The 15445-nt window shown below is 61.0% G+C and overlaps 2 protein-coding genes across 2 annotated transcripts in view; one reads left to right on the top strand and one right to left on the bottom strand.

Moving 5' to 3' along the window:
- Positions 1 to 13679, bottom strand: SLC25A47 (solute carrier family 25 member 47). The gene is made up of 7 exons (XM_025919722.2): positions 13409 to 13679; positions 6093 to 6237; positions 4120 to 4163; positions 3719 to 3790; positions 2828 to 3010; positions 1159 to 1471; positions 1 to 873 (listed from the first exon to the last, which is right to left on the bottom strand). The coding sequence occupies exons 2-7, from the start codon at positions 6118 to 6120 to the stop codon at positions 593 to 595; spliced, it is 921 nt and encodes a 306-aa protein (XP_025775507.1). The 5' UTR covers positions 6121 to 6237; positions 13409 to 13679; the 3' UTR covers positions 1 to 592.
- SLC25A29 (solute carrier family 25 member 29) overlaps positions 12555 to 15445 on the top strand; it is a 21940-nt gene continuing 19049 nt past the window's right edge. Inside the window, exon 1 of the mRNA XM_086708827.1 lies at positions 12555 to 12761. The gene's annotated coding sequence lies outside the window, so the exon portion shown is untranslated. The remainder of the gene's footprint in view (positions 12762 to 15445) is intronic.

A 15445-nucleotide genomic window follows, 5' to 3' on the forward strand; every position in this document is an offset into this window, starting at 1 on the left:
CACATTCAAACAAAAACGTTTTATTGTCAACGGCTCCCCGCGGAGTCTCGGGGATCTCCCAGCAGAGCAAGGGTGTGTGAGCGGGTCTGGCACCAAGCTGGTCATGGCCGTCCGGGCAGTGCCCTCTCTGCGCAGCCCGGCGCAGGGGAGCAAGCGGGCGGGTGCATAGGCGCTCACCAAACAGAGGAGAGTTCAGCGGGGGCCTGGCGGGGACGGTGGCCAGTGGACACTGGGTGAGTGGACGGAGGTGCAGGGGTGCTCCGAAGACACGTGCGGCAGGGAGAGGCCCCGGGGAAGCTGGAACGACCAACTGACCAAACGTTCAAACGACCGCGCGTGACAGATGTCCTCCTCCAAGAGGCTCACTCCTCCCTGGCTCACGAGACCCTCAAGCCAGCCCCAGGCTGATGGCAGAGGGGCCCCTGAACCTCCTCGTGGTCCGTAGCTGGGTGAGCAAAGCCCCAGGCACGGCTGACTCCGGCCACCGGGTGGTGGCTCAACGGGGCCCAGACCCCCACACTCTCCTCCGCCACCTCCAGCTACGAGACGTCTGCAAGCCGCCGGCGGGCCGGCCCTGGGGCGCGGGGACTAGCTAGGTGGACAGGCCGCGGGTGAGCCCCAGCACGGCTTCGTAGGTGACAAAGACCACCATGTTGACGGGGAAGGCACGACAGCAGTTGAGCGTCAGCCCCTTGAAGAGGACCCGCGGCCCCTCCTCCCGAACGCTGCTCACCACGCAGTGCAGGAGGCCCCGGTAGCGCCGCTGGCCCTGGCCGTCCGCCTGCAGGCGCGACTTGATCACGTCCATGGGTGTGGCCACGGCCCAAGCCAGGACCCCGGCACAGCCCCCGGCCACCAGCACGCCCAGCACATCTGCAGGGAGAGACCCACCAGTGCCCCAGCCGCAAACCGGACGGGGACGCGGAGGAGGGCCAGCGGGGCCCCCCCGCGCAGGGGCCCCACCGTAACACAGCCCGGGGCTCCCCCCACCACCGTGACCCGCGCGAAGCCACGCGGCGGGTCTGGCCCGACTCTTGAGTTGGAGGGCGCCGCGGCCCCCACCCTGGGAGGCACCGTGGCGCCCCGTTTGGCACGACCTCGTCCACGCCTCCTCTCCCGGCCTCAGTTGCCACCTCCCAGGCCCCTGCCCCCCCTCACCTGGCTGGCTGCGGCCCGTGGGGGTGAGCTGCTCGCAGAGGATGGTGTAGGACAGGAAGTAGGTGGCGAAGGAGTGGCCGTCCCTGAAGAGCAGGGCCGAGCTGCCCTTGTAGAGGCCCCGCAGCCCCTCCTCACGGGCCACCGTAGCCAGGCAGTGCAGAGGTCCTCGGTACTTGGGCCCAGGGCCCGAACTCGCGGGGGGCGCGGGACACACGGGGGGCACGGCCGAGGGCCACGAGGCCGAGGGGCGCCGCTGCTGCGTCTGCGTCTGCAGGCGGACCTTGGCCACCTCGGTGGGCGAGGTCAGGAACACCTGGAGCGGAAGTGGCAGAGATAAGGGGGTGCCCGCCGCTCCGCCCCCGGACCTGGCCTCCGGTAGCCTCCTGTTGCCCACAGCAGCATCGGGGGCCCGGCCTCCAGAAGCCTCCGGCTGGCTCCCTCTCTCTCTGCCCCTCCCCTGCTGCACTCTGTCTCTCTCTCTCAAAAATAAATAAACATTTAACATAAAATAAATAACATTTTTTAAAAGGCGGGGGGGCACGCCTGGGTGGCTCAATCGGTTAAGCGTTCGACCTCGGATCAGGTCATGAGCTCTCAGTTCGTGGGTTCGAGCCCCACGTCGGGCTATGTGCTGACAGCTCGGAGCCCGGAGCCTGCTACGGATCCTGTCTCTCCGTCTCTCTCTGCCCCTCCCCTGCTCGTGCTCTGTTCTCTCTCTCTCTCAAAAATAAGTAAACATCTAAGTAATAATAATAATAATTAAAACCAAAAAAAAAGTAGCCTCCGGCTGGCCCAGCAGTCACGGTGCAGCAGGGTTCAGAGTCAATGCTTGTGCCTGAGCAACACAACTCTGCTAGCACAGAGTGGGCTCAGCGCACAGTAGGTGTTCAGTAAATATGTGGGACAGTTTCGTGCAGGTATCACAGAATTAATATGTTAATGACCTTTATGTATCACGTAATTAACGTAGGTATTTAACGTAAGAATAATATAACACTAAATGTAGACATTTTTTTTTTTTAATTTTTTTTTTTCAACGTTTATTTATTTTTGGAACAGAGAGATACAGAGCATGAACGGGGGAGGGGCAGAGAGAGACAGAGCATGAACGGGGGAGGGGCAGAGAGAGACAGAGCATGAACGGGGGAGGGGCAGAGAGAGAGGGAGACACAGAATCGGAAACAGGCTCCAGGCTCTGAGCCATCAGCCCAGAGCCCGACGCGGGGCTCGAACTCACGGACCGCGAGATCGTGACCTGGCTGAAGTCGGACGCTTAACCGACTGCGCCACCCAGGCGCCCCTAAATGTAGACATTTAATGACAATACCGTCCGCCATCCTCTGGACGCTCATACCTGTCAGACTCCATGCTGGGGGCTTTCCCTTCCTAACCTTACTTGCTCTTCACCATGCCTCTTACTGACGAAGAGACAGAAGCTCAGAGAGATCCCCTAGCTTGCCCAAGGTCACTCGCCTAACGAGGATCCACTGAGCCCTCAGCCACAGCCCCCAGCCTTCGCCCCGTCTCTGCCCTCACCGAGCCTCAGTTTCCCCATCTGCTGGGCTTGGTGGCCTCTCAGGCGGCCGGCTCAGGCTCTCCTGACCCCGCAGTCCCGAGGTCCCTTGTCCCCACCACCCCGCCCCCCCCCCCCCCCCACCCCACCACTCACGCGGACCAAGCCGGAGGCAAATCCCGAGAGCGTGATGTCAGTCTTGGCGGGCTTGATGTCCGTGCTGCCATACCGAAATCGGCAGATGTGTGCCAGGCAATGGCGGTAGGTGCCGAAAGACACGGACGAGACCAGGGACACGGTGCACACGGGCAGCGAGAGGCCTCTGTAGAAGCCCCACACCTGGAGAGCAGGCAGACAGGACCAGGGGGCCCAAATCAGGCTGGGGGCCCGGCCAGGAAGAGGGCCGTCCAGAGGGGCCCTGGGCCAACGGGACTGGGTCTCACCCCTGCTCTGCCCTCCCTTGCCGTGGGAACCTCAGGCCAGTCTCTTACTGCCTAGGGCCTCGGTTTCCCCAGCTATAAACTGGGGATCGTAATACCCCACTTTCGAGGTTATGTGAGGGACTGAAGAGACAGAGGGCTAGGCTGGACTAGGGCAGCTACTTGATGACGGTGACGATGGTGATGATGCGGGATGGCATGCTTCATTTGTTCACCCCCGGGCCAGCGTCGAGCCCCAAGTTCACGTGAGTCCCTCCTCTGGACCAGGCTCTGAGCTGGACGCTGGGGACACCTAATGACCACCCGGTGCCACTTTCAAGGGATGCCCAGCCTGGAGGGGACAGAAATGCAAACACTCCGGGGTCCCTCCCTGACCCTCAAAGGCCCCAGGTGCCACCTGTGGACCCTCTCCTGAAGGCAGGACCTCCTTCTGAGCACCTCCTGTGTGCTGGACGCCTGACTCTCGTCCTCAGAGAAACCCAGCAGGTTGGTACAATCATCCCCATTTGGAAGGTGACAGAGCTCAGAATGGGGTTCAGCATCCCCTGGCTGGTGGGGGTCTGAGGCCCTGACGTCCCCCTGCCCATTACCCTGGCCCCAGGCCTACCCGCTCTCGGCGATACGTGTCCCAGACGCAGTGCCAGATGCCCCTGTACTTGGGCTCTGTCTGGATCTTGACCTGAGAGAGAAGCAGGCTTCAGGAAGAGGTGGCTCCAGGCCTAGCACAAGGTCAGTAAGCCTGGGAGAGGGGAAGAGCCAACCCCTTGATCGTCAGAGCCGTGCTGAATGTGGGCAGAGCGGGGACCAGGAGCCCCCACGTGAGACAGGAGACCTAAGGCACAGGTGAGACGAGGGGCTGACGCGGTCCTGAGGGGCATGGGGAGGGCTGGTCTGATTAGCATGCCAGAAAGTTCTTCTGGCCACGGATGGAAGCAGGAGACTTGGAGGGTAGCCTAATCCCAGCCAAGGGCCTTTGGGTGGGTGGCGGGGGCCTGGCTGTCACCATACCTTCACCGTGTCCAGGGGGTAGCCCACAGCAACACCGCAGACTCCTGGAAGGAAACCAGACGAACCGGGTGAGGGGCAGGAGCAGGTGAGGAGGGGGGCGAACCCTGACCGGCTCCCGCCGAGAGCAGCCCCACGCTTCTCGTCCACGCCGTGTCTCATCAACGTTGATATCGGTGTTGACACAGAGAAGGAAACTGAGGCTCCGGAAGGTAAGGTCGCTTCTGCCAAGCTGCTAGCAACTTCTCCTTCCATGTCTTGGCCCAGGGGTGCCTCGTTCCGAAAGCCCGAGACGCTCCACGGCCTCGCCCCCGGCGTCACGTTTTGGAAGAGGCTTTGCTCTGACACTGGCTGGGCCCCGTCTCCCAGCCAGGCAGCTCTTGCCCTCAGGCCTGTGAGGGGTTTGTCTGCCTTTGGCTGCAGGGTGTGTGTGTGGAGAGGCAAGGACCCAGCAAAGGCCGGCAGGTGGGAAAGCCCACGTCACCCAGGGCTCTGTGAAGGACCGCCTGGAACCACAAGTCTGCATGGAACAGAGTGGGACGTGAGGCTTCCTAGACCAGGGTGCTCTCTCCGCAAAGGGCCAGTGCCACTATCCTGTTCCTTTCTCCCTTCCTGACAGCAGACCTCAATGTCTAAGCCCCCAGAACCACCATGGAGAAGCCAGAGAGCCACAGACCCCTGGGGTTACACACCCTGGGGGCCAGGGGTGGCCTGGTGGTGAGAGCATCTGAGGACAATAAGGCACCTGGGGGCTGTGCCCTATTTACTAGGCATCCCAGGACTCAATAAATGTGCGTGAATGAAAGAACAAAGTGAATGAATGAATGAATGAATGAGTGAATGAACAAAGCAAGTGAAGCAAAGGACTGACTGAATGACTTGATTAGAATTACCCTCCTTGACCCTCACACAACTAGACCTCACCAAACTCCTAGTCATCCATCAAAGCCCTGCCACAGCATGACCTCCCGCCTGGGGCCCTCCCTGACCCCTGTATCTGGCCTGCTTTCGGGCCGGAAACCACGTTGATCAGAGCCCCTGTCACGTGGTTTTGCTGCCGCTTCACACACATCATGTCTGTCCTCCACAAGGCCCTCGTCTGACCTGGCCTGGAGGGAAAACACAGGACTCGGGAGCCCTTCCTGGCTTTGTGATCTTGGGCAAGTCAAGCCCCTTCTCTGAGCCTCCTCCTTAGAGGGCCAACATCCAGGGAAGCAGCCGGCCTCAGGCCCGGCGCACGGTAGGACCTCAGAAAGGTGGCTGGTGAGGTCAGGGCTCCAGTCTTTCCTGGATCGGCACTGCTGTCCCCTCCTGACGGGAGAACAGCCCACACCGTTCCCAGCAGCATCGACCAGCACCCACGGCTGTTTCCCAAGACGAGCAAGGCCAAGGGTGCCTCACCCAAAATAGCCTCACAGCTTGCAGGACCAGCGGCCGGGGGGGAAAGCCCCTTCCCAGCCTGTCTCCTAACAAGCCGGTTATCTCTCGGGATTAGTCTTTCGCAATCAGCCCTTTCCCCAGAAAGGAAAATAGTTTGGGAACCCAGCAAGGCCGGGACAACATGCATCCCGCCAGCGGGTGGGGCCAGGGCTCGGCGGGGCCTCTCCCCCTCCACACCACCCCCAGTTTCCAGACCCAGGCCAGTTTGTCCTCAAACTCCTCCCCGACCTCCGGTCCCTTCCCACAGCTCAGCCATCCCTCCCCACACTGATGTCCCCCTGGCACAGGGAGAGACCACCTCCTGCCCCCCCACCCCCACCGGGTGTCCCCACCCCCAGACCTGCCGGTCCGCCTCCCAGGCTGAGACAGCCAGGCCAGAACAGACTCCTGTCCCCACACCTCCCCCCCGGCACCTGCGGCCCACGCCGGGCCCTGACCCCTTCCGGGGGCCCCTCAAGCCCCACTGCTGTGGGAAGCCTGCTCTCAGGCCACAGGACGTCGCAGCCCCTCCTGGTACCCCTGTCCCTGCCCGTTACCTCCGATGGCTCCAGCGACAAAATCCATGGACAGTGTGGTGGTGTGGCGGGGAGGTCCTGGGGTCTGTCTGCCTGCCAGCGGTCCGCACCACCACTGGGGTGGCCCCAAGAGCAACTGGGCCGGCTCCTCGCGGACCTTAAATACCTGCGGCCGGGGGAGGGACAGGAAACAAGAGCCCGCTGACCAGTGGCCCCGAAGGCAGAGGCCATGCGGGTCGATGCCCATACCCAGGCGCCGGGGAGCTGGCCTCTCTCCCGCCCCACCCCCTGAAGGACCCTTGTCCCAGTGCCCTCAGGACCCAGGTGTCAGGGAAACATGGGAGAGGCCACAGGAGGTGGCAGGCTCACTTCCACGCTGCCTGCAGGGCTGGGCCCCAGGCCACGTCCAGTCACCCCCAAGGAGGTCCAGGGATGGGGCTATGTTGACCCTGTCCCTTCATGGTGTCCTCGGGCCTCCCCAGCTCCCCTGGAATTGCTCCTGCCCAGGAGCCTTCCAAGTTCCGTCCTCACTCGTTCAACAAACACCACCGGAGCTGAGGCTGATAAGACCCGGTCCCCGTCCTCACGCAGCTCCGGCTGGCAGGAGGGGGTGGGGGCGGGCACAGGCGGGCTGCAGGGCTGTCCCCGCTCCGGGAGCAAAGGCGGGTCACAGCCCAGCATCTGCCCCACGCGTTTCTCACTGCCCTGGTCCCTCACTGTCCCTGTGCACCCACATCTGTCTCCCGCTCCCCCGGGCCCGGCCAGATCTGCCTCCACGCGGTCCCCAGCGCCCAGCACTGACTGAGTGGGGACCAAGCCCTGACGGACCCACTGCTAGGGACCAGGGTGCTGCCCGGCCTCTAACTAAGCCAGAAGGGGAAGAACTTTCCTGAAGGGGAAGCCACTCCAACAAGAGGTTGTTTGCAACCATTATAAAAACAGTGACCGCCCCCCAGCAGCGTACCCCTCTTTACGGTTTCCCAAGCACTCCTCCTCTGCCAGCTCACACGATCCTCATCACAGCCCCAGGAGGGAAGCAGGGCCGATGGTCCCCATTGTACAGATGGAGCCATCGAGGCCCAGAAGGGAGATCCGTCCAAGGCTAAGCAAGTGGCAGGGCTGGATGTGATGGAACACTCTGGAAATACCAGTGCCTCTCGGATGCCGAGGGCCAGGCCCTGAGGCCCATGAGCTCTGCCCCCGTGGCTGTCACCCCACGGGCCCTCCCAGGGGCTCAGCATGTGCTCCCACACGAGCCACAGGGCAGCGCTTCGAGGTGGCTACACACTTGCCCAGGGTCACACAAAGCGAGTGTCCCGCTGACCAGAAACCTGGCAGGACCCGGGTAGAGGGGCAGGTGGTGATGTCACAGGGTTTGGACAGACTGGTCCAGGTGGCCCTCAGGTCAGGGACTGTGTGTCTACCTGTCTTCTTGTCTTCTGATGGGCAGATGCAGACCAGACTTGAACAGGCTGGGTGCGACGGGGCCACATCCCCGCCTGCCCAGCTATTGCAGGGTGAAGGGGGAACGGGTTGGTGGTGGCAGCTACCAAGGCAGAGGGCAAAGGGCAGAATGCAGCCCGTCCCAGGTCAATCCTGCCACCCATCCTGGCCTTTAGAGAGACACAGCTCAGAGTCTGCTTAGCGGCCAGGCTGTTTGCATTCAAATCCCAGTTCCGAGGCCACAGCAATAACCACACAGACAAAAGTCCCCGCCCCGTGGCTCTTACATTCTGGGGAGCGGGGAACAGACAACCCAGAGGTGAGGAAACTGCCAAACAGCGGGGAGTGCCAAGGACAGGGGCAGAGTAGGGAGGGGACAAGGTGTGTGTACGTGGGGGTGGGCAGCATTGGGAAGGGCCGCCCAAGACGGTGACATACAAGACAAAGGTGTTTTCTCAGTCGCTGCAGCCAAGTTTCACCTGCCCTTTGTCTCCCGAGCAAACATGCCCAAACTTTACCCTCTCCACAGCAGAAACAGAAAACATGCCACCTCACTGTTTAGGCTGGTTTGGGACAGGTCTAAAGGTTCTCCACCCAGCTGCGAGCTTCTGGCAGGCAGGGCTGTGTCAGATTTGTCTCTGAGCCCACAGCACCCAGCAGAGGACAGGCACCCTGGGGAGGCCGGGTGAGTAAATGCATGAGGAAACAAGTCAGTGGATGGATGGGTGGGTGGGTAGATGGATGGACAGCTGGAAATACGGATGGGCAGATCAAAGGATGGGTGGATGGATGGTTGGGTGGGTGGATGGGTGGGTGGGTGGATGGATGGGTGGATGGGGTGAGTGGGCGGGTGGATGGATGGATGGATGGATGGATGGATGGATGGATGGTTGGGTGGGTGGGTGGCTGGGTGGATGGGTGGGTGGGTGGATGGATGGATGGATGGGTGAGTGGGTGGGTGGATGGGTGAGTGGGTGGGTGGATGGATGGATGGATGGATGGGGTGAGTGGGTGGGTGGATGGATGGATGGATGGATGGATGGATGGATGGGGTGAGTGGGTGGATGGATGGATGGATGTATAGGTGGGTGGCTGGGTGGATGGGTGGGTGGGTGGATGGATGGATGGGTGGGTGGGTGGATGGATGGATGGGGTGAGTGGGTGGATGGATGGATGGTTGGGTGGATGGGGTGAGTGGGCGGGTGGGTGGATGGATGGATGGATAGGTGAAAGATGGGTGATGGATGATGGATGGATGGATGGATGGATGGATGGATGGATGGATGGGTGGATGGGTGGATGGATGGACAGACGGATGGATGGATGGATGGATGGATGGGTGGGTGGATGGGTGGGTGGGTGGGTGGGTGGATAGATGGATGGAAGGAATGGATGGATGGGGTGAGTGGGTGGATGGATGGATGGATGGATGGATGGATGGGTGGGTGGATGGGTGGGTGGGTGGGTGGATAGATGGATGGAAGGAATGGATGGATGGGGTGAGTGGGTGGATGGATGGATGGATGGATGGATGGGTGGGTGGATGGTTGGGTGGGTGGATGGGTGGGTGGGTGGATGGATGGATGGATGGATGGATGGGGTGAGTGGGTGGATGGATGGATGGATGGATGGATGGATGGGGTGAGTGGGTGGATGGATGGATGGATGGATGGATGGGGTGAGTGGGTGGGTGGATGGATGGATGTGTAGGTGGGTGGCTGGGTGGATGGGTGGGTGGGTGGATGGATGGATGGATGGACGGGTGGGTGGGTGGATGGGTGGGTGGATAGATGGATGGAAGGAATGGATGGATGGGGTGAGTGGGTGGATGGATGGATGGATGGATGGATGGGTGGATGGATGGTTGGGTGGGTGGATGGGTGGGTGGGTGGATGGATGGATGGATGGATGGGGTGAGTGGGTGGATGGATGGATGGATGGATGGATGGATGGGGTGAGTGGATGGATGGATGGATGGTTGGGTGGATGGGGTGAGTGGGCGGGTGGGTGGATGGATGGATGGATGGGTGATAGATGGGTGATGGATGATGGATGGATGGATGGATGGATGGATGGATGGATGGATGGGTGGATGGGTGGATGGATGGACAGACAGATGGATGGATGGATGGATGGGTGGGTGGGTGGATGGGTGGGTGGGTGGATAGATGGATGGAAGGAATGGATGGATGGGGTGAGTGGGTGGATGGATGGGTGGATGGGTGGGTGGGTGGGTGGATGGATGGATGGATGGGGTGAGTGGGTGGATGGATGGATGGATGGATGGATGGGGTGAGTGGGTGGATGGATGGATGGATGGATGGATGGATGGGGTGAGTGGGTGGATGGATGGATGGATGGATGGATGGGGTGAGTGGGTGGGTGGATGGATGGATGTGTAGGTAGGTGGCTGGGTGGATGGGTGGGTGGGTGGATGGATGGATGGATGGACAGGTGGGTGGGTGGATGGGTGGGTGGGTGGATAGATGGATGGAAGGAATGGATGGATGGGGTGAGTGGGTGGATGGATGGATGGATGGATGGGGTGAGTGGGTGGGTGGATGGATGGACGGACGGATGGGTGGGTGGATGGGTGGGTGGGGTGAGTGGCTGGGTGGATAGGTGGGTGGCTGGGTGGATGGATGGATGGGGTGAGTGGATGGGTGGATAGGTGGGTGGATGGATGGACAGACAGACAGATGGACTAAATAATGGACAGGTGGAAGGACAGATGGACAGATGGAAAGATGAATGGATGGGGTGGAAGGGTGAGGGGTAAGTGGACTGACAGTTGAAAATACAAATGAATGACCCCCCCCCCCAAGGCAGGTGGAGTCATCTGCTCACACTGGCTTGAGCTGACACAGGAGGTGACAGGCCAGTGGGTTGCTGGGCAGGCAGAGGTCTTGGCTGGGGAGAGCCCTACACGGTCTGGGGAGAGCTCAAGCTGGGCCCCCACAGCCTGGGTTTGGCTCCAGGCTCTGCCCTCTCGGATGTGTGACCGTGGGCCAGTAGTGTTCCAGCTCTGAGTGTAGCACGGATAGCAGAAGGCACAGGCCAAGGGAACCCTCTGGGGCCGTTCATCTCAACGGGCAAGCATTACCATTATTAGCACCGAGGCCCACTTCAGGCCTCCTCCAGCAACACCAGAGCCCCGCTGAGCACAGCCCTGCTCAGCTGGTCTTCTAGAAGGAGACACACATCACACAAACAACTCAGGCCTGGGCTGCCGCAAAGGGCTCTGGGAAAGGGGTTGGCGCTGGCCCCACCAGGCACAGGGACTTTCTGGCCAAGGGGCTTGACACATTCCAAAATCCATTGTTACATTTCACAAGAAAAGGAATAACTCTAAGTTATTTTTTTTTTTAAGCCCTCCAGACAGAAGAGAGGCAGCAGAGTGAAAGCCCCACGTGGAGGTGTGGGCCCTCCTTTCTCATCAAACGCAGGCAAACACAAACATTTTCTTTTTTACTATCATTTTGTGATTTGCTTCCGTCCTTTATCAACATGCCTGGGACGGCTTGTCACCACGGTTCCTGCAAACTCCATTCCTGTGCACGTCCACGGGTGCACGTGGTGTGGCCAAGGGGTACAGTGCGGGGCGGCGGGGGGGGGGGGGCAGGAGTGAGCCAGGCTGCCTGGGCTCGGCCCGTCCCCACTGTGTGACCCAGCTGAACCCCTAGCCCGCCTAGTGTCCTCGTCCGTGAAGTGGAAATTCTATTACCTACTGCCGTACAGCTTTGGGAGGACCGAAGGGTCAGTGGCTGTAAAGTTCTTGCAGCCACTCCTGGCAGGCAGTGAGGCCCTCTAAATATCACCGCTCCGACTTAATTCATCAGTGATACACATTGGCTCGTTTCCAGTTCATAACAGAAAGGCCTCCCATAAGCCTGCTTTGGGGGGTTTTGTCCTTTCGGGGGAGCACACTCAGAGGGGGACGGCTGGGTCAAAGACACCTGCTCTATCCATAATTTTCACACACTTTGCCGCTGGGGCAGGATTTGGAGAGGCGGAGGAAAGGCAGTGGGGTTTCTGGGCGAAATGGTTCAGGGGCCCGGAGCGGGCACGGGGGCCCAGGCTGGCCCCAGAGACTGCCAGCCTTGGCATTTCCAGAAAATGGGCCTCCGCGGCCAGGAGAGCCCAGGGTCTCACCCAGCTCGCTCTGGGACCGAGAGCAAGCCACGGACCCCCCGAGCCACGCTTTCTACGTCTATAACACGGGACAGGAGACGAGAGTATACGCACTGGGCCTGGGCCCTGCTGTGCTTTGATCTACATAACACCCAGCTGGTTGCTGCAGACCACACGGCCCCAGGCGGTGGGTAAGAATGCACCCATCTTTGGAAGGAAGGGGTCTCTGGGTGTGGCTGGCGTGTGGGTGAGATGAGCCCCAGACCCAGTCCTTCTGGACACCCTACCCTTCCTGACATCCCAAGGGGTTAGGGCCCGGGGCCTGGGGTCTCTAAGCCTGTGTGGCCCCCTCCCCGGGAGGGAGGGACCTCAGGGCTACTGAAAGGAATCTAGTCAAAGCCCCCCTGCCCCCCAGCCAAGCTTACAGACAAAATTCACAGGTGTCTGCGCTTGGCCCGAACTCTGTTTTGCTCGGTTACAGGGCCCTCCCTCCCTTCTCAGAAAATAGACCACAACTACAAAACATATTCTTCCCTAGCCTGACCACAGCCCACATCCCGGACAAGCCCCAGACAGAGCCCCTCCTGGCACCCTCCTGCCCTACCTGGCCACGTGTGGACCCCTCCCCACCCCCCACCCCTCCACGGGCACAGCTACAACCCTCCCACATCCTTCCAGACCCCTCAGAAGGCCCCTGACAGAAACTCGGGGCCGACATCCCTCCTGATGTCTGGCCCTTACCCCCCTCGCAAGTGAATCCCCTCCATCCCCACTCATGGCTCTACTTGGTGCGATTATAGGCCGCTCGTGTCACCAGCCACCCCAGCAGCTACAAAGCATGTAACAGAGCGCTCCCCGCTGCCTCCCTGCCGGGGCACTGCCTTTACCCCTGACGTTGGCACAGGCTTCAGACTCAGGCTCCCGGCCCCCTGGAGCCACTCCCGAGGGACAGACGGGGACACTGTGGGCCAGAGACAAAGAGCAGGCGGGAACCAGCAAGGAGAAGAATTCGAGGCCCGCTCTGCCGTGATGACATCGATGGACTCAATCTCCTAGATGCAGTTTCTCTATCTCCGAACAGGGACAACAGCTACCCCGGGACAGGGGTCGAGGGAGGTAAGGACCGTCGGGGCTCCTGAGGCTAGGAATCAGATGCGGCAGGGGTGGGGCTCAGAGGGCCGGCCAGCAGCGTCAGGCCTGACCCTGCTGCTGACGAGTCCCCGAACTGTCGCCCCCTTCAGCTCCCGGGCCCGGCCCTGCCCACACCCTGGCCGTGCCTCTTGCTCCCTCGGCACCCAGGCCATAGCTCAAGCCCTTCCTGTCCCGCCTCTTCCAGCATCTCCCAGACCGTGGCAACCCCTTCAGGCCTTGCCCGGGAAGCATCTTGAACCCTGGAGTGCACTGGCCAGAAGGGCTGAGATGGTTGCTGGCCCGGGGTCGTAGGTGTTGCATCTGAACAAGATGACCTCTGATCCCTCACCCCCCCATCCAAGATGCAGGGAGTTGGACTGAGGAACAGGAAGCTCTCTCCAAAGCGGGACCTGAAGCCTGAAGCCTTCTGCCAGGCAGGCATTCGTTCACCCGCTCATTCCGGCGTGCGTGTTCTCGTGCAGGCCTCGTGCTGGGCACTGGGGTCCAGAAGTGGCCTAGATGCTACCCTCGCCCCCCTGCAGGCCCGGCCCGGCTGGGGAGTATATACTATCTATTCTTGCATAACAAATTATCCCCAAACTTAGCAGCTTCAGATGCCAAATATTTATTACCTCACAGTTTCTGAGGGTCAGGAATCGGGGAAGAGCTTGGCTGGCTGGCTATGGCTCAGGGTCTCTCGCGAGGCTGCGGTCAAGCTGTGGGCACGGGCTGCACCATCTGAAGGCCTGACGTGGGGCTAGGGGGACCCCCTTCCAAGGTGACTCTCTCATGTGGCTGTCGGCTGGAGGCTTCGGTTCCTCAACGCAGGGACCTCCCTACAGGACTGGTCCCCACATGGCTCCCAGCTTCCCCTGGAGCCGGTGATCCAAGAGGGAGAGAAAGGGGGCGGCCACAATGCCTTGGTGTCTGTCTTGTAAGTGACACAATGTCATTCCCAGCGAATATTTTTTCTTTTATTAAATTTTTTTTAAATGTGTATTTTTGAGAGATTTTTACTCATTTTGAAAGAGCAGGAGCAGGGGAGGGGCAGACGGAGAGGGCACACAGAATCCGAAGCGGGCTCCAGGCTCCGAGCTGTCGGCACAGAGCCCGACGCGGGGCTCGAACCCATGAACCGCGAGATCATGACCTGAACCGAAACCAAGAGTCAGACCCTTAACCGAGTGAGCCACCCAGGTGCCCCCCCGCGGACCCAGTGAATATTTTCTATTTACTAGAAGTGAGTCACTCACCGTAGCCCCACACTCGGTGACAGGTACATTAGGAAGTGGGGAGTCTAGAAGAATTAGTTGGATGTGTTTTCAAGCCGCCACAGAGAGCCAGGAATGGAAACGGGTAGGTGTGGCCAGCCTGTCACAGAGAGAAGCCAGTCTCCACTGAGGCGGTCACAGAGGCCTCCAGAAAGGGGGAGGGGGGGCACAGCTGAGCTGCTCAGGAAGATGGCAGGGACTTCCAGGAGCTCAGCCGACCGGGCATATCCCCCCCCCTCCCAGACCAGCAGGGAGTGGCCTCCAGGAAGCCCCCTGAGGGCAGGCTCACTAGGAAGCCCCTGCTGTTACACAAAGATGCTCAAGGATAGACAGGGTAAAGGAGAGAAGCCTTTCCCCCACCCTCCACTTGGAGGGCATGGCCCCCCATGAGGGGGGTACACCCAGAGGCACGCCTGGCCCCCAGCCAGCCCCACGTGCCACCCGGGGGACCGAGGACAAGGACTCCAGAGAGCAGAGCCCGAAGCAGCAAGGCAGGTGGGAGAGGAGGGACCGTCCACATGAAGCAGCCCCAGGAAGATGCTGCCTGGCCGGGCGGTGGCACAAGGCCCTTCCTTCAAGGAGAGGTTCTGGAACAGGGGACTCCAGCTCCAGGATTCTGGATTCTAGGATGCTGCAGGCTTTCCCTCTGTTCCTTCCTCCACCTGTTTCTGGAGCTGCCCCAGGTTCCTCCCACGTCTGTCCTCCCCGAGGGCCTGCCTGCCACATCGGACTGTCCCCACGCGCCTCTGGGCTCAGTGTGTGTCGTTCTCTGTCTGCCGCCACGCCGTCCCCCGCCTTCTGTGGTGTCAACTCCAGCTCACCTTGCCACCGGGACCACGGCCCAGGTGGGGACACACTGCCCTCCTCTGGCCACTGCCCTTGGGTGCCCGCCCCTCACATAGGCCATCCGCCCGGGTCGGCGGTCTGCTCTTCCGTCCCCCAGACCAGACGGTGTGTGGCCCCAGGGAGGGCACAGCCAGGTGGGCTCACGCGGGGCCCCAGCGCCAGCCCAGAGGGTGGGCTCCAGGAGGCCCGTGCCCCCACGACCTCCGAGTGGGCGGCAAGCACATGCTGTCTGCCTCACCTGGCTGAGAGCCTCCGCCCAGCTCCTCTGTCCTGACCGGATGGCCCGACCCAAGCTGCAGACCACCGCTGGGGCCCCCAGGTCCGGCACTCTCGGGCAGGCCCCCTGCAGGCTCTATTTTTATACTTGAAGCATTTGCCCTGCGTTTATTTATATCATTCCCATCTTGAGTTTCTGGTCATCTCACAACCTGGCCGGAGCCGGGGCACCTGGGTGGCTCAGTGGGTTAAGAGTCCGACTCTTGACTTCAATTCAGGTCATGATCTCGCGGTTCGTGGGTTCAAGGGCCACATCAGGCTCTGTGCTGACAGTGC

The sequence above is a fragment of the Puma concolor genome, chromosome B3 (assembly GCF_028749965.1).
Source record: "Puma concolor isolate L17-30 chromosome B3, mPumCon1.1.hap2, whole genome shotgun sequence".
In the NCBI taxonomy this organism is placed as follows: Eukaryota; Metazoa; Chordata; class Mammalia; order Carnivora; family Felidae; genus Puma; species Puma concolor.